Source organism: Hemiscyllium ocellatum, chromosome 7 (genome assembly GCF_020745735.1).
Source record: "Hemiscyllium ocellatum isolate sHemOce1 chromosome 7, sHemOce1.pat.X.cur, whole genome shotgun sequence".
Lineage (NCBI taxonomy): Eukaryota > Metazoa > Chordata > Chondrichthyes > Orectolobiformes > Hemiscylliidae > Hemiscyllium > Hemiscyllium ocellatum.
The window spans coordinates 112,803,852-112,829,601 of NC_083407.1; the positions used below are offsets into that span (position 1 = coordinate 112,803,852).

Consider the following 25,750-nt stretch of genomic DNA (forward strand, 5'->3'; position numbering starts at 1 on the left):
CCTCTCAAAATGTTTTAAGAAGGTAGCCCAGAGGATAATTTTTTTTAGGCAGATGTAAAGTGGATGCTGTATTCCAGGTGTGACGCTGGTCAAACCACTCAACTTTAACAAAAGATAATTTATTTAAACATTACAGCTGAAACACAAACAAAAGAAAACAGAATTTACAATAACAAATTATTTGATAACCCAACCAATGCAACATTGCAACATAACAAAACTGTTCCAATCCCTGCAATATCCCATTAACACATCCCTTGCCAAAAAGTAAATTCAAACACAGGTTCTTTCAGACAGGAGTATTCAGAGAGAAAGTTCAGGCAAGACTCTGTTCAAACATGGAACCTCTTTTCACTGTAGCTGCTTCTCTGTTACCAGCAGTTTTCAACTGCCTGCTAAAACTACCCAAAACTAAACTAAAATGTAAAAAACCTGAACTAAGAGAACTGGCTATTCCCCTGTCATTGTTCAAAGTAATTATTTCCAGACAAATTGGCACCTCTGCCTTTACGACCCATGTTGAAAAAAACCAAGGACAACATAACCTTGTTATTAGGACAGCACTGTCACAGTGGATGCTGGTGGGATGGTGGGTAAGGACAAGGGGAAACCTATCGCTGTTCCAGGACAGAAGGTGGGGGAGGGCGCAAATGCAGGAGATGGGTCGGATCAGGTTGAGGGCCCTCTCAACAAGGGTACTGGGAAATCCTCAGTTGAGGAAGAAGGCGGACGTTTTGGAGGCTTCCTTGTCACAGTTGGCCTCATCAGAACATATACAACAGGGATGGAGAAACTGAGAGAATGGAATGCAATCTTTACAGGAAACAGGGATGGGTGGATGTACAGTCCAGATTGCTGTGGTAGTCAATGGACTTACAATACTGTTAGCCACTAACAGTCTTCATTAACAGCCATTCACCCTCCTAGCTAGATAGTTATCGACTATTCTGTCTGACCAACTGTTCTTCTCCATCTTTGGGGTCTATCCTTACCTATGCTTTACTGCTTACCCTTATCTTCTGCATATAAACCAACAGGTTCCTAGTTTCCATCAGTTCTGAGGAAGGGTCACTAGACCCGAAATGTTAACGTTGATTTCTTTAAACGGATGCTAGCACATCTGCTGTGCTTTTCCAGCAACTTCTGTTTTTGCTTAATCAGACTAGCTGTTCTCCATGTTTTCTCTACATTGGAACATAGTTTATGGTGCTCCCTACAGCTTATGATGTAAACCAAACAATACCTCATCGACTATTAACTTGGATTCGGAGATAAAAAAAAGAGTACATACACTTCAAACACAGAAATTCAAGAAAATGTTACAGTTCACAGACCTAAATTTTGAACAGATATTCTCAGGGAAATGCTCAACAGACATATGGAGGTTGTTAAAGAAGCACTCGCTGCTAGTGCTGGACAGGTTTGTTGCACCTAGACAAGGAAGGGATGGTAGTTGAAAGAACCTTAGATGACAAGGGATGTGGAACATCTAGTGAAGAGGAAGAAGGTTGAGGAGGCAAGGACAGACAGGACTTTAGAGGGTTACAAGGTAGTCAGGAAGGAACTGATGAATGGACTTAGGAGAGCTAGAAGGGGCATGAAAACAGAAGGGGGCAAATAGGATTAAGGAAAATCCTAAGTCATTCTATGTTTATATGAGGAACAAGAGGATGGCCAGAGTAATGGTCATGTCGATTAGGGATATTAGAGGGAATTTGCGCCTGTAGTTGGAGGTGGTAGGGAAGGTCCTTAATGAAAACTTTGCTTCAGTATTACCCACTGAGAGGGGCTTGACATTTCAGAGGACAGCGTGAAACAGACTAATATGCTTGAACAGGTTAAGGAGGAGGATGTGCTGAAAATTTTGAAAAAAACTTAAGGATAGATAAATCCCCCGGTCCAGAAGAGATATACCCAAGGTTACTACAGGAAGTGAGGGAAAGGATTGCTGCACCTTTGGCGATGATCTTATCATCCTCACTGTCCACTGGAGTAGTGCCAGATGATTGGAGGGTGGCAAATGTTATTCCCTTGTTCAAGAAAGAGAATAGGGACAATCCTGGAAATTACAGATCAGTCTTACATCTGAGGTGGGCAAAGTATTGGAGAGGATTCTGAGAGACAGGATTTATGATTATTTGGAAAACAATAGTTTGATTAGAGATAGTCAGCATGGCTTGTGAGGGGCAGGTTATGCATCACAAACCTTATTGAATTCTTTGAGGATGTGACAAAACACGATGAAGGTAGAGCATTGGATGTGAAATACATTAATTTTAGCAAGACATTTGATAAGGTTCCCCTTGCTGAGCTCATTCAGAAAGTAAGGAGGTGTGGGATACAGGGAAATCTGGCTGTGTGGATGCATAATTGGTTGACCCATAGAAGACAGAGGATGGTAGTAGATGGAAAGAATTCAGCCTGGAGCTCGGTGACCAGAGGAATCAGTTCTGGGACCTCTGCTCTGTGATTTTTATCTATTAGTCTGATCTTAGAGTGAGATAAAAAGGTCAACACAACATTGAGGGCTGAAGGGTCTGTATTGTGCTGTACTGTTCTTTTTTTAATACATCCGGGTCCTACAATGCTGTGAGATATAGATCAGAAATAATCTCTCTCTATAATCAAGCAGTCGAGAGTGTGGTGCTGGAAAAACCCAGCAGGTCAGACAGCATCCAAGGAGCAGGAAAATCGATGTTTAGGCAAAAGCCCTTCATCAGGAATCATTTTCCTGCTCTTTGGATGCTGCCTGACCTGCTGTGCTTTTCCAGCACCACACTCGCGACTATAATCTCCAGCATTTGCAGTCCTCACTTTCGCCTCTATAATCAAGCAGCCAACAAGATTGTTTATGGAAGTGGTTGACACTAATGAAACTGAGCAGCAGACCCAATTTCAAAACAACTGTAGGGAGTGAGGTGGGTTAGATCAGTTGGCAGGACAGTTGGTTTGGAATGCAGAATTATACCAAAAGCGTGGGTTCAATTCCCACAACCAGCTGGGGTTACCATGAAGGATTCTCCTTCTCAACTTCTCCCCTCACCTGGGGCATGCTGACCCTCTGATCTGCCAGCCATGACATGAAATACTGTTGGTCCAAACAGGTGAACGGTCACATTGGCAGGACTGAGCGTGGAAGGTTCTGGGCAGTGCGGTGGCTCAGTGGTTAGCACTGCTGCCTCACAGCACCAGGGACCCAGGTTTGATTCCTGCCTCGAGCAACTGTCTATATGAAGTTTGCACGTTCTCTCCATGTCTGCATGAGTTTTCTCCAGGTGCTCCAATTCCGTCCCACAATCCAAAGATGTGCAGGTCAGTGAATTGGCCATACTAAGTTGCCTATAGTGTAAGGTGCATTAGTCAGGAGTAAATGTGGGATACGGGAATGGGTCTGGGTGTGTTGCTCTTCAGATGGTTGGCGAGGACTTGTTGGGCCGAAGGGCCTGTTTCCATACTGTAGGGGATCTAATCTAAACCAGCAGGTCATCAGGAGTGAGAGCAGCTTTCCACTTTTGTGTTTGCTTCCTGAGTTAGTGAGCTAAATCAGTATGGTGCTTCTGGCCTTTGGAGAGATTTGCAACATTATTCTGTAGGCACAGTACCAGATCAAGTTTTGTGTTTTAACAGTTTTCAATTCTCTTTTTCTGCCTCATCATCACTGTTTCCAGTTTGCCTTTGTTTGGCGATGGAGGATCATGGAATCAGCAGACTCCATGATTAGATTTCTCATCTGTGAAGCTCACACTAGAGACTTGATTACTGTGCTGATCAAGTTCTATACAGTGAAGAATGCTGTCTTTCAGATGAGATATTTAACTTTGCCCTGGCTGTACATAGATAGGTGCAAAAGAATGCACGATAGCATTTAAAACACTTAGAATTATTTTTGATGATATGGCCATTTGTTATTTTCAATCAAAACAACTTTCCAGGTCATTATCACATTGTTGTTTGAGGGAGATTGTTATGTAAACTGGTCACTAGATTTCCAGACATTCAACAGTGACTACACCTCAAAATTTGGTTGCAATCTACTTTGACTGCAGGCCTTTCTTTCTTGCTATCCTTAGAGCTCCTTACCCACACTTCTCTCACTGTTGTTCATCACAGTGCACTCAAATGTGTTACAGGTTACAATCCCAACTATGATTTCCTCTTAAACTTTAGGACTACCAAATGTGTGCTGTGAGAATGGAACAACTTCATGTGCAAAGCTAGACAACCACATTAACTGATGAGACTTAGTAGACTGTCATTAGGAACAAGAAACCTCTCCCAAAACTGTTTTCATCCTCCTAATGTGGAGGTGCCAGTGTTGTACTGGGGAGGACAAAGTCAGAAGTTACACGACACCTGGTTGTAGTCCAACAAATTTCTTTGAAATCACAAGCTTTCCAAGCACTGTCCCTTCATTAGGTGAAGTGAAGACAGGACACAGGTACAGAATTCATCAGTAGTGAGATCAAAAGATCATACAAATGATGTACGTGAAGTGTTGACAGTCTCTGCAAGTGATTGAAAGTGTCAGACCGTGAGAGTGAAGTGTCAACAGCCGAATGGCAAGTGAAGGATGACCTATAATCCTATCAATTAAGGCACAGAGATAATTATAAAAAATAAAAATAAGGTGGTGCTGGAGTTAAACCAAATGACTGGAATAACATGATAGGTATAAGAATTATGTGCCAACGGTCTAACCAAAGTAACAAGTAAACCAAAACTGTACAATCGAATTAAGGTAGAGAGATCATAAGTTATCAAGGTCATGGCATCAAAAGGAAGATTTTACAGATACAGAATAGTACAGTGTGGCTTTATGTAGCTTGTAGGACTATAACCTGGTGTCATATCACTTCTGAGTTCGCCTTCATAGATTGTACTGGTCTGTACTGTGCAGTCCTAGAGGCCACACAAAGTCTAGATCAATGCTGCATCCATTTGTTAGGTCTTGAATTGAGAATCCTAACAGGTCTTCTCATTGAGCGTGAGAATGTATCCACTAATGAAGCTAGAATTTGCCTTTTCCAAACGTCCAGACCAACAAAATGAAACAGAATACAATAAAGAATCAGTTTACTCCTGATAACTCAGTCATTATTGTGCTTAAAAGACAAGACTAATTTTTTTTTTATAAACAATATTTAGAATTAAATAGCTTCAGCAACACAGACAAGTACTAACAGGAGGAAAAATTCAAACTGACTTATCAGATTATCTGAATTTAACTATGAATTAAGAGGAAACTTAGGAACATAATGAAAGGAGTTTCATGGGCCACAAGAACCAACTGTCAGAGCTTTGAAGCCACAAACTGCTCTGGCCAAAAGGTACTCCAACTGTCATTGGGGCAAAGCTTAGCAAAAGCAACTAAAGCAAGAGATTACTTGTGGAATATGCAATTGCTCAAATAGTTAACATAACTGGGTAACATAACTAAAAGACACTGGGTATCTAAAGGCCATGTTGACTCATCCTTGCAGTTACAGTTTATTTGTATAATACTAAAGTTTAGAGAGGTGAACCTCTTCAACAGTACCATTACAGACACTTAGATAAGATTCTCAGAAATGTTGCAAAATAGGCAAAATGTTTGTATAATTTTTTTTAAAAATCGAAATGTGTCAATAATTCTACTATTAGAACAGAATTTTAAAAATCAAGAGGAACAAACTTGTAAAGTGAGCAGTAAAAATGAGTGAATTTTGGAATTGGTTACTGGGAACACAAATTAAAAATCTGGACACACATAATCAATAATTTTTCCAACTGAAGACATTCATGGTCTCAAAATTAATCTCAATATCTAATCTCAATGGCCTGCAGCTGATTTCCATGGTGCAAATGGATTTTCTTTAATCCCCTTCCACTTTGACACTACAACCTTTGCTTCTCTTAAAGGGTTCTGCTGGCTAAGATAACAGTAGCCCTATGGGACGTCACCCATGGTCCTGGTTAATCTCTTTATTCTTACATGGGGCATTGAAGGAATTCAAGAATAAATCACATTGCTCTGGATCTGTAGTCGCATCTAGGCCAGACTGCAGACTTCCCTCCTAAAGGGAATAAGTGAACAAGGTGGGTTTTTATGATATTTGATATGGTTTCGTGACTGAGACAAGCTGTTACTTTGAGCATTTTATTGATTGAATTTAAACTGCACCAATCACCATGGTGGGACTTGTGTCCACATCCCCAGAACATTAGCCTCTATATCTGGTTTATAACACTATGGCATTACAACCACATACGTCACTGTCTCCACTATGAATGTGTTTTTAAACTGAATTCATTTTAAAATTTTTATTTGATTTTTAAAATAACGTTTTCTAATCTTATTTCCGAGGAACACACAGAAACATTCAGCCAAAGAGCTTGCTCCATCATTCTAGATCTTCAATGCCACTTTCCTACACTATCCCCATATTCTTTTGCATCATTTGTCTTAGAAACCTCTTGACTTTGTGGCTTGAACCTTCCCAACAATTGAGCTGGCAGAGTCCTCTGAAGTAGAGTTCCAAAACTTCACCACCTGTTGAATAAAGGAACTCCCTCTCATCTCTGTTTTAAATAACTTTATCTAAGATGATATCCCATGCTTGAGTTACCTGCCTGAAGAAACATCTACATCCATTCTCTCAGACCCTGAATTGAGAATTTCAATAAGCTTACCTCTCACTCTTCAAATATCTAGGGAATGCACACCAGTTTTCTCAATCTCTCATAAACAATTCAGCTATCCCAGTATCTTTCTTTAGATAAGGAGATTGAAATTGTAAAGTGTAAAGTTGAGGTCTCACCAAAGCTGTATACAACCACAGCAAGATATCTTTACACCCCCAGGAAATGAATGCCAATATACCATTTGTCTTTCTAATTGCTTGCTGCACCTGCATGCTAGCTTTTCACGACTCATGGACATGCAGATCTTTCTGGGTACCCAAGATTTCCCACTTCTCACCACTTAAGAAATATTCTACCTTGCCTTTTATTCTATCCAAGTAAACAACTTCACACTTATTGATATTATATTCCATCTGCCATGTTCTAAACCATTCAATTAGACTCTCCAAATCCTCCTGAAGCCTTCAGGCAAGCTCCTCACAACTTACATTCCCATACTATTGGGTACCATCAGCAAATCTGGAAATGTTACACTTGATCCCATATCCAAGTCATTTATATAGATTATGGATAGTTATTGACCTACTACTGACCCTTGCAGTTAAAAATTGTATTCTGAAAATGATCCATTTATTCTTATTCTCTGCTTTCTGTCTATTAACCAATATTCAATCTATAATAAAACATTCCCTTCATTTCCATGTGTTTGAACTTTATTTATTCACCTCTTGTGAGGAATCATATTAAAAGCCTGAAAATCCAAATGCACCATATTCATTGATTCTTCTTTTCAATGCTACGAGTAACACCATCAAAAAATTCCAATAATTTGTCAAACATGATTTCCGTACCATAAATTCTGCTAAATTTTAATGTTCTTTTCTAAATGTTCAGTTGTCACATCTTGTATAATAGATTCTGATTTTTTTCCCGCCTACAATATCAAGCTAATAGATCTGTCATCCTTTACTCTTATAATTTTCTCAAATATTGGTGTTAGATTATTACCTTCTTCTAAGAACCTTTCCAGAATCTAAAAAAATTATGAAAGATCAGCACCAACACATCCACCATCTCTTTTGCTCCTCCCGTTAACACTCTAACCTTATGTACATCCTGTCCAGGAGATTTCTCAACTCTAAATCTAGCTAATTTTTCTACCTATTTACTAATACAAATTTATTTTAGCTATTCAATTACACAAGGTGTGTGGTATTTCTGGAAGATTTTCTGTATCTATTTCTGTGGGCATACACAAAGCAAGTATTCAGTTTCTCTGCCATTTTCCTGTTATCTACTGTAAGTTATCTTGTTCCCTTTTATAACGGGTCTACATTTATCCTTGTTAATCCTTTTCCTTTGACATATCAGTACCAGTTTTCACAGTTATCTTTGTGTTCCTTGCTAGTTTGCATTCATATTTTCTTTACATTTTCATAATCAGTTTCTTGGTCCTCCTCTGCTGGATTATAAATTGCTCCCATTCCTCCATTCTACCACTATTTCTCAGGCATGTTTGGCCAACTTGTCCCTCATGCCTCACTTTTCTTTACTCAGATTGAAGACTCCAGTTTCAGAACAAACTGTAGCACATTCAATTTCTGTGTAAAATTCTATCATATTATAGTCATTATTTTCCAATAGCTCCTTTAAAGGTTATTAGTGAGCCTTTTCTCCTTACATAACACCAAATCCAAAATAGTCCAATTCTCATGCTCCAGAAACACAATTAGGAGTTCATCTCCCACAGAAATAGTGTCAACTTGATTCCTACAACCTTATCTTTTAGCCTATTAACCAAACTAACCTTTACCAGAAAGTTAATATTCCCTGTCCCAAGTCTAGACTCCTCTGGTTGTGCTTGCTGAAGACAGTTAATTAGATTAGATTACTAACAGTGTGGAAACAGGCCCTTCGGCCCAACAAGTCCACACCGACCCGCCGAAGCGCAACCCACCCATACCCCTACATTTACCCCTTATCTAACACTACGGGCAATTTAGCATGGCCATTTCACCTGACCAGCACATCTTTGGACTGTGGGAGGAAACCGGAGCACCCGGAGGAAACCCATGCAGACACGGGGAGAATGTGCAAACTCCACACAGTCAGTCGCCTGAGGCGGGAATTGAACCCGGGTCTCTGGCGCTGTGAGGCAGCAGTGCTAACCACTGTGCCACCCAAAATGGTGCTTGACTTATTGTTGAAGACGCTTGAAACATACGGATACTGTCAACAGTTTATAACCCATCCTTAACTGGTCAGAGTGGTTAAATTGAAAGAAATGACTAAAGACAGTAATTATGTTTGAAGCCATCTCAGTCACACCTGGCACTCATTATTCAAGACAATTAGTTGAATGTTTCACACCAAGCACTGTGCTCCTATACTTGCTGACCTCTATTGGGTCCTGGTCAATCAATGACCTGTGTTAAAAGTTCACAGTTTTTTTCAAATTACTCCACAGCAGATGTCTGCAATCTTCTCCAAACTCATAACCCTCCAAATAAGTCTGTGCCATCAAACTCCAGCCCTTGAACATCTGTTTATCATTGCTTCACCAGGGGAGACTGTCCCTTCAGCTGCCCTAGGTCCAGAACTCTTGATTTCCCTCCCTGAACTTCACTGCCTATCTTTCCTCTTTTAAAGCACTCCTTAAAGACTTTCTTTCTTTGACCAAGCTTTTGATAACTTTCTCTTATGTAGTGCGGTACTCAATCTCGATCCTGTAAAGTAGCTTAGGGCATAATATAATTTTACATTACTGTGATTTTTGTGCGAGCTCTCATATTTAATGTTTTGTTTTTCTAACAAATGGCAATAACAGTATTTACAAATCCGATCAGTAAATACATTACTATGTGATATCAAGTTGAGCAATAGCAAACTGCAGTATTTAAAACTGTACAAAATGGCTCAAAAAGACATTAACTATTAAAATAAGCTGACTCTGCTGAACAGGGAAAGCAGTGGAGAACTTGGTACTTTTAAGGTTTTATTGTCACTCAAACTGAGAAGTTTGAGGGATGACCTGACAAGTCAAGGTTATAGTAATTAATACGAACAATGGCAAATAATTTTCACTTGGTTGATAAGATAGTAATGAGAAGACACTTTTTTATTGAATGCAAAATGAACCTACACAGAGGCAATGTAGAATATGCCACAGATTAGCTGGCTGGTCGGAAATAATAAATATTATTGGTTTTGATGTACTAAAAGGAGATTGGGATTAGGTATGCAGAAAGAACAATTGCAGAATTAAAGATCCAATAGCTCTGTTTCTCTGCTAGAACCCATAAATGGGTATTTATTTTTAGTTTTTTTTAAATCTAAGCCATATTCGGCCATTTATCTTTCAGTGAGACAGCCCAGTCAAAACATTTCAGTTGTTCCTATTGGTCCTGAAGCTCGGTCTTTCATTTTTCCCAATTTTCACCTCTTTCAAACCTTTGGCTTTGCTGAAGTACAATTCTAACAGCTTTCACCTTCCTGTAACTTGTTTAACTGGCCATTGTACATTTGGGACTAGACCATGAGTTTTGCCATATAGCCAAGTCCAGCCATGTCACCTGATGTCCACTAACGCAAATTTTGTGAATGTGACCACAAGACTGTGGCACTTTTTATCTCATTGTCATGACAAGTACTGTATCATTGATATGGAATGTACTGACTTTTCAGCAGGGATCAATGATTATCAATCATGGAGCCTTAGCTAAGTTTCAATTTCCATAGCAGGTCAGGCAGCATCCAAGGAGCAGGAGAATCGATGTTTCCGGCATAAGCCCTTCATCAGGAATCCTGATCTGCTGTGCTTTTCTAGCACCCCACTCTCGACCCTGATCTCCAGCATCGGCAATCCTCATTTTCTCCTCCTTCAATTTCCAACGGCCAGAGTTGATTGGGACAGCAATTGTAGCATCCAACTCCTGCTACTCAGTATAAAGAATAAGAAGCTGCAAGAGTTTCCTGTTTATTTAGCAGGATAAGGATTGTCTGTTGTGTAACTGTTAGGACTTCCTGTTGATATATTTTCCAACAGCAGTCCCTGGTTATCAGCCAGGAGCAGGGACCTTGGCTAATATTTCTTTCCTTTGGCCTTGTAGTCCCAAGTCAACTTCTGCCCTAACCGGACAGAGCCAGCATAACAGAGAACGGAGAATTAACTTGCATACACTTTCACTAACTTGATGCCACAGCAGACCAGGTAGGGCATCGACTTTTTACAGTCTTTGAAATTTAAAGAACTTCCCCAAAGATAAGACACATCAATGTTAAAACAGAGATGGACAAAATGCTCAGTGCAGGGGACTGATAAAATATGAATGAGAGCGAACAAATTCATGCCAGTCATTTTAACTGACAGTCAAAACAGCCCTTGCAGAAGCATTTTATGCATTTACATTCTTATGCACAGATTTACTTTCATCCTGATCATCACTCAGAAATCTGTGGAGACCGATAAAGTGACTGAACAAAAGCCAGGAACCTTCCTGCAGAGCATTCAGCTGCTTAAAAACATTATTCTCCATTCACATATTTTATGTATCAAGTTACATTGAATTCCACAGGTAGTGGTGCACAGCTATGTACTGATTCTCATTGAGCGTAGTTTCACAGATACTGGAGCCCTCTATCTGATAACTTCCACAGCCTGGGAGATTGTTGATTTATGCTAGAAATTGTATTGTAGATTGACCTTTGGTCTCTTAAGTTAATTGTTTTGACAGCCCAGTTACTGAATGCTGCAGGATATCTGACTCTCAGACATTATTACTTCTCCTCACCCAACACATACAGTATATATTGATTTTGTGAAATACAGGGATGACTTTTGGAGGTTTAAATGTTAAACAAGGAAGGTGACACTGTGTTGCAACTTGTGGCTAACTTTTGCTGAAAACAAAACTTTAACAATAACTGTACACAAGGGGAATGTATGCAGTTGAAGTGTAAATATTTAAAAAAAGGTTGTTGACACTGACTTGATTTCAATGATTGTAGTTACTATTTGATCTGCTCATAAACTGAGCATCCATATCCCCTGCTGATCTCTGTTCTTGCCTTAACTCATCTGCTGAAGAAACCTTCACTCATGCCTTCATTACCTTTAGACTGGACTGTTCAAATTTTCTTTCTGGCAAGCCACCAGTCATCAATCCTCTATAAGTTTGAGCAATCCCAAAATTATCCAGAGGTCACAACTGAACATTTTTTTGTTCTTCCAAAGTATCTGTTTTCACCCAATCACTGGCAAGCATATCTCCAGCGATTTGAGGTCCAAGCTCTGGAATTCTACTTCCTCATCTTTCTAGCTTTCCACAGCTCTCTCTGAATTCAAAGCTACCATACACCCTACCACTTTCAGTGACCACATCTTTAATTTCCTTCTTTGACTAAATGTGCATCCTACACTGCTTATAATGCCACCAGTCTTTGCACTATAAATTTAGGTACATTGTTTTCTCTCCCATCATCTTAGTTATTAATAAATATCATGAATGGTTCAAGACTCAGCACAAATCTTTGTAGAAGTTAGGTCATACAAATTCCACTATCTATTCATAATTAGCTAATTTTATCAAATGCATTCTGGAAGTCCATGCAAATACTGCCCATAGACATTTCTCACTTCACTACTTCAGCCACGTCTTCAATAGATGTACTTCGGAAATTATGAAGCATGATCGACCTTTTACAGATTCATGCTGGCTCTTTCATCAGCAGAGAGTTTAAAGTGCATGGTCACCCAATCTTCCATGATAAATTCTCGTAATTTCCAACATTAGACATTAGGCTGACAGTTTCTCTTTTTTCCCCTCTTCAACCTTTTCTAAATAGTGGAAAGGCATGTTGGCTGAATCAAGGCGATTTTGGAAGGTTAAGGTTAGGACAGCTACAATATTCTCACCATTTTCTTTTAAAATGCAATGATGGAAAGCATGTAGTCCAGGGATTTGCCACTTTTAGCTTGCTGATGCTAATTTTGATAATTCGTTGTCTCTCACTTACCATTAGTTTCCCTGAGATTTCCAGCAGCAAACCTCTTCCTCTATGGTAAGTCTATGTCCACCAATTCCTATTTCTATCATGGTAATTTCAAGGAACCCACAGCTAACCACCTATTTTTCAATAATTTAACTGTAAAACTATATTTCTTTCAAGATTCTTTTTACGCACCCTTCTTGTAGCTTTCATTATGCATGTTCATCCTTTGCTTTCCTTTATACTCTTCCTTCGGCCAGAATCTGTGTTATTCTTTTGCATTTGGTTTCTCTTACTTTGATGTTATTTCTTTCCTCTTGTCCATTGTTGGCTTTTTGTTTGCTAAGTGAAGTTCTTGCTCTTTCAGAGTACAAACTGTCCTGTAACCCATTAATTTCCTTCTGAACAACCACCGTCCCCACCCACCCAGCCAAAACCCCTGTATCCACTGTACATCTATTCATACAATTATAGAATCCTACACTGTGGAAGCAGACCATTTGGCCCATCAAGTGCACACCAATCCTCCAAAGAGCATCCCACTCATATTCATCCCCTTGATTCCTGTGAGCCTGCATTCCTTATGGCTAATATCTGCCTAGCCTGCACATCCCTAGACATTATGAATAATTTAGCATATTCTATCCACTACACATCATTGGGCTGTGGGAGGAAACCAGAATAGCCAGAGTAAACCCACACAGACACAGGGAGAATGACCAAATTTCCTTTAGACAATCGCCCAAGGGTGGAATCAAACCAGGCTCCCTGGCACTGTGAGGCAGCAGTGCTAACCACTGAGCCACCATGCCACTTTCAGTATCTCTCAGTTATTTTACCATTTAGCAAATCTCACCAGAATACTGTGAATGGTCTCAACCTTAGGTAGATCTAAAACTTTAATAGGTAAAATACTTTCAAACACTAGATTGAACTTGATGATATTAAAGTCATTATTAGACAAATGTGCACACATTGCCTCAGTGTGAACTAAATTCATCTCATAGTTCATCACTAGTATAGCATGCCTCCTTGTTAGTTCTAGGACATACTGCTGCAGAAAATATCCTAGACACAATTATGTAATTCAATCATTGCTTTTCTGACACTTGATAGTCTGTTTATCTCAAATTACATAAACTTAATATACCCCATTAAAACCACTCTACCTTTGCTATCTAAGTAGGATCCTCCTCAATGGTTCTACCAATCAAGAGGACAATAATAGGATTGCCTTTGCCTCTATGTCACATACCATTCTTCAACTGGACATATGTCCTTGCCTAGCTCAGTTCCTTCATTGAGGTTATGTCATCGAGTCATAGAGATGTATGGCACAGAAATAGACCCTTTGGTTCAACTCAACCTGCCAACAAGATATCCCAACCTAATCTAGTCCCATTTGCCAGCACTTGGCCCATATCCCTCTAAACCTTTCCTATTCATGTAATATCCAGACGCATTTTAAATGCTATAATTGTACCAGCCTCCACCACTTCCCCTGCAGCTCATTCCATACACATACCATCTTCTGTGTGAAAAAAGTTGCCCCTTAGAGCTTTTTTATATCTTGCCTCTCTCACCCTAAGCCTATGCCCTCTGTCATTTTTATTGAATTTCCTACTTATCATCACGGCAGTTCCCTGAGAAAATGAGAATTAAACATGCCACTTATCTGAGGAGAACAATGTTTAAAATTGTATCTGACCCTACCCTGCTTTCCCTAACTGACTGAAACTATGTAATGAATGAGTTTGCCATACTTTGCTGAATGAACAGCAACTACCAAAATAGGTTTCTTGGAGTTTGATCTGACAGAAAGCATACCCATTTCTAAAGCTGCTGAGTAAATATTCATTACAAAGGTAACAGGGTCTTTGTCCATAATAGAGTTGTAAAGATGACTCGAAGCATTGTAGTTGCGTGCTAAGATTGACTGAACGGATGGACAGGAGAGTCAACAGATTACTGCAATGAAATGCAAATGCCAAACTGGAACAGCCTATTTTAGCTAAACACAATTGTCATGAGCAGCTACATATTTCAGGTTTCACAGCAAAGTGAGAGTCTATACATTTACCGGGAAAATTTGAGGACTGCAGATGCTGGAGATCAGAGTCGATGGTGTGCTGCTAGAAAAGCACAGTCAGTCAACAGCACCTGAGGAGCAGGAGAATCCATTTTTGAGCATAAGCCTATCATCAGGAATGAAGCTTTCACCGGTTTCCTCATTTCCCCTCCTTCCACCTTAACCCAGACCCAACCTTCCAACTCGGTCCTACCTGTCCATCGTCCTTTCTACCTATCTGCTCCACCCTTCCCTCTGACCTATCACCTTCATCTACCTATTGCATTCTCAGCTACCTTCCCCCCAGACCCACCCCCTCACAGGCGCTGGAAGATTGCTGGTACCTGGATGTACTGGTTGAGAATCTTTCGTAATAGTTGGATAATTCTAACAAAAGCCACAAAAGACTGTAGATAAAACGCCTTCATTAACAGGAAACAATACTTAGTATGAATGCACAGAAAAAGTCCACTGCACAAACACTATTACTACACCAACAAAATGGGCACTTTCTACCTGGCTTAGCTGTGTTACTATAATTATATCTACGGAATGCAAAAATCACTATACTAGGTTACTTAATGCACCCAACTAAGAAATCTCTCAGCCTATCCTCCCAGGTTACATGCTGCTTCCTACTTAAAAATGAACAAACTTGGTACCCAAAAATAGAAGAATAGATCTTGGAATTGGTGGGCATTCAATTGTAAGCCTTATTCCTCTATTACCAGACATCCATGCACATCTGTCACTCACATCAATCAATGAAATTTAAAATCAGGAATTCTGGACATTTTCCCCATCCCTCACCCAGAGATACTGAAGCTAACTGCAACACTGTGGTCAAAACAGGGGGTTCTTTTCTCGGAACATCCCTGATGAAACTTCATTCAAGAATAAACTTACATCCGAAAAGACAGAGATGCTCCCTCCCAGTAGGGAAACACTTCAATGTTAAGGGACATTCAGCCTCAGATCTTCAGGTGACCATCCTCCAAGGCTGACATTGGAATACGCAATAATTCAGTGTGGCTGAAAGCCAAGTTTGGTGCCCATGAAGATGGACTCAACCTGGACCTTGGGTTCATGTCACATTACAGGTGACCCCACCAGACTATACACTCACATACAAACACACATACACACACATTCACAGAGATTTTCCCTCATATACATGCTCTCTTACAGACACGCATATACATCCCCCACACTCCCACCACACGCACACCCTTTCACAGGTTTATACTCTGTCTCACTCTCTCTCTCTCACACACACTCACACACACAGTCTCTCTCTCTCTCTCTCATGCGTACGCGCGCACACATAAGTCTATGGGGTGAATTTGCATTTGCAACATTCTAATTGCAGGCACATTCTATTTTGCACAAAAAGCACACAATCTGCAGGCACTCAATCCATGTGACATTTCATAAATTCCTACTTCGGAAACAGAACCAGGCTGACTCAAGATTTGAACACAGACAGACTCTAACCTCAAACCTTTAATGCATTGTATTGAGCTGAGATGTCACTTTTGTTTTATATAAAACCTTAAGTTATCTCAGGAATGTGACCTGCAAGAAGTTCTGGGATTTACGTATTAATGAATTGAAACCTGCAATCCATTCTAAAAGAGGAAAGACTTAACAGCAATCTAGGTTTGTTCAATATATTGCATTAGTTGTATGACACTATGATCTTGTGCTATAACTTCTGTGTCTTATGATCTTGCCCCAGTAGCTACCTGATGAAAGAGCAGTACTCTGAAAGCTAGTACTTCCAATAAACCTGTTGGACTGTAACCTGGTATTGCGTGATTTTTTTATGTTATCCTAAAAGAAAGCACTTTCCCATAAAAAATTCCCACCCAAAGACCAAAAGGTGGCACCCTAAAAATCTGAAGTTCTAAAGATTGGAATTTACATCATGGGTTAGGTAAAGGCTGTGGTGGTAGACATTGGGTGGTGTGCAGGTTGTAGAATTAACGATTTTATTTTGAAAGATGAACAGGAGGGAGTGAAAGAAAAAGTGAGAACAGGTGTCAGTATGCATTCAAATGAGAGTGCATAAGCTTGAGCAATAGTAAGAAGAAAAGGCAAAGTGTTGCAAACGACAGAACTTGCTCTGTGTGGTGGAGGCTGAACTTTGTCTGTTCAGTGGAGGTTCCAACAGCAAACCAGGGATAAGACCCACCTCAGCCATGTCAGAGAGTCATAGAGTCCGACAGCAGAGACAGGCCCTTCTGCCCAAACTGGTCCATGCCAACCAAAATGTCTAACCACGCGAACCCCATTTCCCCGTACTTTGCCCATATCCTTCTAAACCTTTCCTACCCATGTATTTCTCCAAATGCCTTTTGAATGTTGCTAATGTATCCATCTCAACCACTTCCACTAGCAGCTATTCCATATGCATACCTCTTTCTGGGTTAAAAAGTTGCCCCTCAGCTTCCCTTTTATTCTTTCCCCTCTAACCTTAAACTGATGCCCTCTAGTCCTCAATTCCCCAACCCTGAGAAAAGACTGAGTTCATTCACCCTGTCCATGCCTTTCATGATCTTATACACCTCTATAAAGGTCCCCCTTCAGTCTCCTACATTCTAAAGAAAAAAGTCCTTGTAAATTTCTTCTGCACTCTTTCTAATTTAAGAACATCCTTCCCATAGCAAGGTGACCAAAACTGCACATAATACTCTATGTGCGGCCTCGCCAACGTCCTGTACAACTGCAACATAACTTCCCATCTCTATACTCAATGCCCTGACTGAAGGTCAGTGTGCCAAAGCCTTCTTCACTGCCCTGTCTACCTAATTAATAATCCAAATTATTAATACAGATAACAAACAGCAATGGGCCTAGCACTGACCCCTGAGGTACACCACTAATCACAGGTCTTCAGTCTAACAAGCACTCTTCCAATATTACTCTCTACTTCCTACCATCAAGCCAATTGTGTATCCAATTTGCCAGCTTGCCCTGGATTCCACTCAATCTAATCTTCCAGAGCAGCCTACCATGTGGAACCTTATCAAAGGTCTTACTGAAATCCATACAGACTACATCTACCACCTTGCCCACTTCATCAAAGAACTCTAACAAATTTGTGAGTTATGATCTCCTATGCACAAAACCATGTTGACAATTCCTAATGAACCCCTTTCTTTCCAAATGCATCTTATCCCTCAGAATCTTCTCAAGTAACTTACAGACGTTAAGCTCACTGGTCTGTAGTTCCCAGATTTTTCTTTGCCACCCTTCTTGAATAACATTTGCTACTTTCCAGTCTTCCAGAACCTCACCCTTAGCTAATGATGATGCAAAAAGTATCTGCCAGGTTCCCCGCAATTTCTTCTCTAACCTCTTGCGGGGTCCTTGGATATATCTGGTCAGGACATGGGGATTTATCACTTTCATACATTCGAATACATTGTACACCTCCTCTACTGTGTTATGGACTATCCTGAAGATACCGCCACTAACTTCCCCAAGTCTTCATGTCTTTCTCCACAGTAATCACAGAGGAGAAATATTCATTGAGGACCTTGCCCATATCCTGCGGTTCCACTCATACATGTCCACATTGGTCCCTGAGGGGTCCTATTCTCTCTCTAGTTATTCTTTTTCCTTTAATATACTTAAAGAACCTCCGTCCCAGATGAATTTTTTCATGTTTCTGCCATTCGTTCCCCGATGCCAGACTTCTATCCCTTCTGTGTGATGTGGATTTGTGATCCAAAGATGTGCAGGTTAGGTGAATGGACATGCTAAGTTGCCCATAGTATCCAGGTATGTGCAGTCTAGGTGGGTTAACCATGGAAAATGCAGTGTTACAGGAATAGGGTAAGGGTTAGAATACTCTTCAGAGGGTCAGTATGGACTCAATGGGCTGAATGGCCTGCTTCCACACTGTAGGGACTTTATGATTCTACTGCTATGGAGGGGTAGGGAGGGACAGGTTTAGCATAGAGTTTCCTCATGGTGGGCTGTAGTAGAATTTCTGTCAGAGCATTTGAATGAAAGCTGCTGTGCAAATGGTTACTGCTCTCTTCCCTTTTCCTGCCACATGGTAGAGTCCAATCCTTTTGTTTGGATGGTGATGGGGGAGGTGGGCACTCGACTTAATCTGGTTTTATCAACGAATGCAGGAACTGGTGTTTCTTTTCACCTTTATAATAATTATAGGAAAGGAGGGAAATTTGCTTCCTTACGCTGATATCTGACTGAACATATGTTGTGGTGATCAGTTGATAGTAATTTGCATGTTTTAATATCTCTTTTAAACTGACCTTTACACCAAAAAAACTGACCTGAAAATTACTACTACTATTCATTATGGTTTAAATCTCCAGATAAGAGCAGTTCAAAGAGTAATTTTTTTTTGCTTTGAAATGTATTTTAATAAAATCCTCTCTGAAGACCTGCAAAAAAAGTTGGGAGGTAAGAGAACAGTACTGCACCATCCTTTTTTCTGTTCTCGCCTCCACCCGCCTCCTCCACACATCCAAAGCACAACAGCAAAAGAAGCAAAACAAGGATCATTCATGAACTAGGCCTTAGTGAGCAGGAAAGCTCTGAACTCATAATGCCAAGTCTTGTTTCACTCTCCGCCTTCATCTGCTTTTTATAAGAGCAGACAGGCTTCTACCTTGCCAGCCAGCAATAAACACACATTAGGGATGATTAATGAGGGGCCTGATGAGGGCTGGCATTTCGTTTCATTCCATTTCCTTGAAGAACAGAGGGACCCTTGCCAAGCCCTGTCCGTTCGGTTCTACTCACGTGACCTGAAATGCCTCTGGGAATCATTTCTGCAAATACAGCTGAATAGCAGTTAAACCTCGCCTTGCAGGGGTATATCAGTTAACACGCAGCTGTTGTTGATAACACCCTGCGGGGGGCCCCCAGCCTGAGTGGCGAGTTTAAGTCTCAGTGCAGCAGTTTTCTTTCCCTTTTCTCCCTTTGTTTTTCTGTCTGTTTTGAACTTCAATTTTTCAGCTGATAAATGGATGAGTTTGATCCTAAAGTTGTCGAGGAAGATGCAAGAGCTATAGCAGCTTCTTTGTCTCTGACTTCTACCTCTTTTAAGCAAGAAAAGGAGCCTGATCTGGACAACAAAGGAGACTGCTTGTTGACAAAGGAAGAGGGCAAAGTCTGGTCTGGCAAACACACTATGGAGGAGAAGAGATTGCTGGCTTTGCAACAAGACAGTGGGATTCCATATAACACAAAAAAAGCAACAGCCTGGGGTGTCAGAGTTTGGGACGAGTGGGCTAAAACTCGAAATAGCTATATCATGGAGCAAGGTGTCCAGCGTAATGAACTCTTCCTTTATGTGCCCGAACTCTGCTATGAAATCACCCACGATGAACTGAATTTCTGGCTATGCAGATTTGTACTTGAAGTTCGGAGACAAGACGGCTCGGAGTACCCACCTAATTCTCTCCGTCTCCTTTGCTGTTCAATCTTGCGGCACCTGCGGGAGAACTGCAGGCGCAGTGACATTGATTTCTTCAATAAGCTAAAGCTGGACTTTGCCGAATTCCGGGCCACCCTTGACGATCGGATGAAGCAACTCCAGCGGCTGGGAATTGGGCTGGTGAGGAAGCAGGCCCAGCCGTACACTGAGGATGATGAGGAGAAGTTATGGCAGGTGGTCTTCCATCTACGAGATGCAAAGAGCTACAGTTATGCTGTCTACTTCTATGTGTGCAAAGTCTTTTCCCTATGTGCCGCCAAGGACCACCATAAACTAACAGTCGACCAGTTTAAATTTGGATGTGACATGATCAGCGAGTACGTGGAGTTTACTGGCAGGCCAAGCAATCCTCAGGACAGCCTTGACAAGTTGAAAATTGTCCAGACAAGACAGTACGCAGATTCCTTGAATCCAAGGTGCATAGTTTCACTGCTGCGACGCTACCTCAATATGATTCCCCCACAAGGTCCATTTTACCGCCGCCCTGTGCCTGGTACCATGCAGTTCTCTGAGCAGGCAATTGGAGTTCATACATTGGAACGATTTTCCAAAGAAATATGTGAAGCTGCAGGAATTTCAGGGCACCATACTGGACATTCTGGAAGGGTAAGCAACAATGATTGGCAGTATTTGCAGCTGACTAGTATTGAAGTAATTGCAATTGTGCGAGCGACAAATTAAAAATTGGTCCTGAAAGGAACGTTTCTGTGATTGGGGATTTAGGGGAAAGAACAATGGCAAATGGTGTATTGAGGCACCACAGGTAGCTAATTTATCTGTAAAAAGTAGATCCAATCTCTTAAGTGACTATATACTTCTGGTTAACATGAAAATCATATTGCTGTATTGCAGAATGGCTATCCAATTCTCCAGAGTTCAGCTTTCCTATATCTACAGCATTTTTAACCACATCACTAGAAGAAGTTTTTTTTGAAAGTAAAGGTATGACCCCCACCTACCTTTGGACCCATGTCCAGAGGTGTCTTTAGACTACACAAAGACAACTGATGGTACAGGCTTCCAGACTTCTCCATGGTAGTGAAGAATCACACACAGCATCTCAGAACTGGTGCCTGAAAGCTATATTCCACTAATTTCACACTGCTGTATGCAATTCTGCAATGCCACAGTATTGTATCCTGGTGCACCATTGTCCTTCTATCTTGTAGTGATGCTCTAAGATAAAGCAAAAGCAGAGGTGCTTCACACTCAAAAGGCAAACACTGCACAAAGATACTCAACCAGCATGACATCACGTAACAATGTTCCATTTCCATAATATCACAGTATAGGCATTGTAACTATATAGAGATATGCTCCCAAGTCCAAAAGTTCATTCAAACTCAGTTTATTCAATGGCCCACATCCAGCATCAAAGTGCTGGAGAAACCCAGCAAGCCTATCTAGAGGGAAACAGGGTTAGCGGTTCACATTCCAGATGATTCTTCTTCAGAATTGAAAGGGGCTGGAATTTTTTTTTATCATGTTGACGTAGGAGGGAGAGGAAGGGAAAAGAAGAAAAATGTGTTTTCCTGACAATAAAGTCAACAAGGCAGAAACAGAAATGCTAAGACAGGGGTAATAAAAATGGAGGTCTGAAATTGTAAAACTCAATTCTGAACCCTAGAGGCTGTAAAATGCCTAAACAAAAATGTTTTGTTATTCCAGCTTGCATTAAACTTTGTTGGAACATTTTAGAAGCACAGGATAGAAATATTTTCATGGGAGCAAAATGTTTATCAAAATGTAGGCAACTGGTAGTTAACATCCATTAATACAAAAGTATCAAAATGCTATTCTGTCGTGTAAGGCATCAGGGCAAAACCAATCTTACTTCCATCTGATGTCCATGTATATATAATTCCTTCTAAGGGTCATTTCACCGGATAATTAAAAGCAGGAATTCTGTCTAATTTGTCATTTAATAACTTGAGGCAAAAGGTAAATTTTAGTATCAGCTAATGCAACCCATAATGAGATAAAGTAACTCAAACTGAAAATCAAAACTGGTTCCAGAGACCAGCGGGACATCACTCAATAAGACAATAGGAAATAATTCTGCACATGTATGAACCTAGCAGCTTGACTAGCTTTGCTGTGTCAATGAAGTGGACCAACAGTAGCAAATGCTCTTTAATACTTAATGTATAGTAGATTGTAAAATGTGACAAAACAGTAAATCTGAAAGCTTCAACAAGGGTTGGGATTCAGTTCATAGAGTTCCAAATTCTTGAATTACAAACTTAACTAAAATGAAGAAAAATTACAATTTTCCAAGGTTGAATGTGCCCTGAGAGAGACATCCAAGGGGTGACCTGATGGAGATCTTTAAAGTTGTGAAAGGTCTTGTTAAAGTTACCAAAAAGCAACAATGGCTCAACAGTTAGCACTGCTGCCTCTCAGTACCAGGGACCCAGGTTTGATTCCAGCCTTGGGTGATTGTCTGTGTGGAGTTTGCACATTCTCCCAGTGTCTGCGTGGGTTACCTCCAGGTGCGCTGGTTTCCTCCCACAGTCCAAAGGTGTGCAGGTTACTTGAACTGGCCATGCTAAATTGCCCATAGTGTTCAGGAATGTGCAGGTTAGGTGTATTAGTTAGGGAAATGGGTCTGAGTGGAAACTCTTCAGAGGGTCTGTGTGGACTTGTTGGCCAAATGGCCAGTTTCCACACTGTAGGGTTTCTATGAACTGCTGAGACTTTAGGGAAAGAGCAAGACTAGAGACTGATTTGTTGCCACTGGGAGAAGTTGAGGAAAATGGTATAAATTCAATTTAAGGAAAACTAATAAGGGGATGTTCACGGACTGTTTGGGCTGTTGGGCCTGTTTCTATCCTCTAATCAATGCAATTCACCATAAAATTAGATAACTCAATACAGAATGGGAATGGAACTTGATCTTCTGGTCTGTTTGGCTCAGTACCAGATGTCCTGATTGCCTGATCTGCTGTGCTTTCTCTAGCACCATACTTTGTCAACTCTGACTTCTCCAGCATCTGCAGTCCTCACTATCTCTCAGTATCAGAAACAACAGCATCTGTATCTTCTGCTTGAAGGAAGAGATTCTGATCTATATATGGGATACCAGCTGATTTTTCTCCTAGGTTCAGATAATTCCAGACTCCTCAATCCCTGCTTGCTGTCCTATTATCACTCCGACATTTCCCACTCTTTGGAATTCCAATCTGGTTTAACTGTTCTTTATTTTTGTGCATGCACAGGTCAGCAGTGCAACAACCCTATACAACCGTGGCTTTGATGAGCAGTCAATTAAAGAACGCACAGGGCCAACAGGCAGTTTGGCAAAAGGCTACAGGAGAGCCTCTCTTGCTCAGATGAAGGCCATGTCAGACTGCCTGCAGCCTCCTAATCCATTGAAGATGTCAGCTTGTTCACCTTCATCATCATCTTCATCTGATGACCATAGTTCTTCACCAGATGAAGGCCCAAGCAATATCATCATCATATCTGAAGACGGGACTGATCACCCACAAGAAGCTACAACTATATTCAGCAGACCTGAGGTGATGATCACAGAACAGGGTGGTGTACTGAAGATTGAAATGCCATCTAGGACCTCACCACTGATGCCCTTGACTTCACACCAGACCATTACAAAGTTAAAAATAGTGAAAGGAGACATTGTACTAGAATTAAATTTGTAAGTGTGCCAAGCAGCGTAAATTCCAAGTTCAGTATTGCACAATTTAGATTACACACATTCAAGTTAGTATCAGATGGTTGTAACAAAGGGTAATTGATCTGAAACGTTCTCTCTTTACAGGTACTACCAGACCTGCTGAAACTTTCCACTAATTTTTAATAACCTTTTATTTCAGGTTTCCATTTTCTGCAATACTTGCTTTTAATATTAGCAAAAGGTACTAGAACATAGAACATGGAAAATTACAGCACAGAACAGGCCCTTCAGCCCACCGAGGATTATTCCTAATCTAAAATAAAATAACCAACCTATGCACCCCTCAATTCACTGCTATTCATGTGCATGTCCAGCAGTCACTTGAATTTCCCTAAAGACTCTGTTTCCACCACCACCACTGGCAATGCTGTCCATGCATTCACACCTCTGCGTAAAGAACCTACCTCTGAAGTCTCCTCCATACCTTCCTCCTAATATCTTAAAACTATGACCCCTCGTGCCAGTCAGTCCTGTCCTGGGGAAAAGTCTCTGGCCATTGAATCTATCCATGCCTCTCATTACCTTGTATACATCGATCAGGTCACTTCTCTTCCTCTTTCCAGCGAGAAAAGTCTGAGCTTAGTCAACCTTTCTTTGTAAGACAAGCCCTCCAATCCAGACAGCATCCTCGTAAAATTCTTTGCACCCTCTCCTAAGCTTCTGTATCTTTCCTATTGTTTTACATCTTTCTTTCCTTCAAAAATGAACTCATCTTTGCAAGGCAGGAGTCCAGTAGTCAAGTGACTAATCTTCCCGAGACTCAACTGTAAGTGTCAAATTGTTCAATTTGGGAAAACAATACTGTCCTCACAAACATTCAAGTACAATTTCTAGCTGATACGTTTGGATAGTGATAAGAGCAGGAACCCAAGCTATTTCTAGGCTAAAGGTGGGAAAGCCGAAATGTCTTGATTGTTATCATAGTTGAGGTCAGTTAGTTCAGTACAGAATTGGAATCAAAAATACAGAGTTTGAGAATTTTACAGCTCAATAATAGACTAGTTTTGCGTTACTGTATACCAGGGAACTGTGAGGTGCTTTAAAACTCCACTGCCGATCGGCATACCTACCGCGCGCACTGACTCATTAACCAAATGTAATCCCTACATTTGGCCCAATAAATTCGCATCGACCTTCCAAAGAGCATCCTACCCAGAAGCACCCCCCTACCTCTTCCCTGTATCCCTGCAATTCCTATGGCTAATTCACCTAGCCTGTACATCACAGGCAATTTAGCATGGCTAATCCACTTAGATTGCACATCTTTGAACTGCAAGCAGAAACCCACACAGACATGAGAGATTGTGCAAACTCCACACAACAACACGCGGGGGGTGGAATCAAAACTGGGTCCCTGGTGCTGTGAGGCAGCAGTACTCACACTGAGTCACCATGCTGCCCATAATCATTTTTTAGTATGGATTGCCTTGCTCAAGTGCTTACATCAGTGTCTAATTCTGATTTGTTACCAGCATCACAGAAATTGATAGCTTGGCCTGAACTACTTCATATCACCAGAATTTAACTAGATGATGTAATGGAGCTAAACAATATTTCAGTGTTGAATCTCAGCTACTTTTTCTGTCGGTAATAATAAAAAAAAATCACAAATAAATTGATCTGGATAATATACATCAATCTAGGTTATTGGGCATACACAAAAAAAAGTGCCAAACTTAGCACTAAATTGGCAACATAACAAGGCCAAACAACTGTTGGAGTTGGGAAAGCAAACAGTCCCACACTGGTGTAATCTCAGGAATTTTGGCTAAGGTTAATTGTTGAAGCAAAAAAAACTTTTGATTTGGTTGCGTTTGACTAGACAGTGTGAGAAACTTACACTACATCTACTCCATGCTGTCCTTTACCCTTGAGGGTTTCGTAGGGACAGTGTTGAGAT

General features: G+C 40.7%; 2 protein-coding genes across 2 annotated transcripts in view; one reads left to right on the top strand and one right to left on the bottom strand.

Annotated features, from left to right (window-relative positions):
- Window positions 1-25,750, bottom strand: part of bmpr2b (bone morphogenetic protein receptor, type II b (serine/threonine kinase)) — a 300,682-nt gene that overhangs the window by 92,824 nt on the left and 182,108 nt on the right. The gene's annotated exons all lie outside the window — the stretch shown is intronic.
- Window positions 19,542-25,365, top strand: LOC132817274 (uncharacterized). The gene is made up of 2 exons (XM_060827668.1): window positions 19,542-20,759; window positions 23,372-25,365. Exons 1-2 carry the CDS (start codon window positions 19,680-19,682, stop codon window positions 23,813-23,815), a joined length of 1,524 nt encoding a protein of 507 aa, XP_060683651.1. The 5' UTR covers window positions 19,542-19,679; the 3' UTR covers window positions 23,816-25,365.

Bases quoted from the DNA above. Each gene is read 5' to 3' on its own strand.
- LOC132817274 (XM_060827668.1), top strand. From the start codon at position 19,680: ATGGATGAGTTTGATCCTAAAGTTGTCGAGGAAGATGCAAGAGCTATA. The intron at 20,760-23,371 runs GTAAGCAACAAT...GTGCATGCACAG, and splicing joins ATACTGGACATTCTGGAAGG to GTCAGCAGTGCAACAACCCT.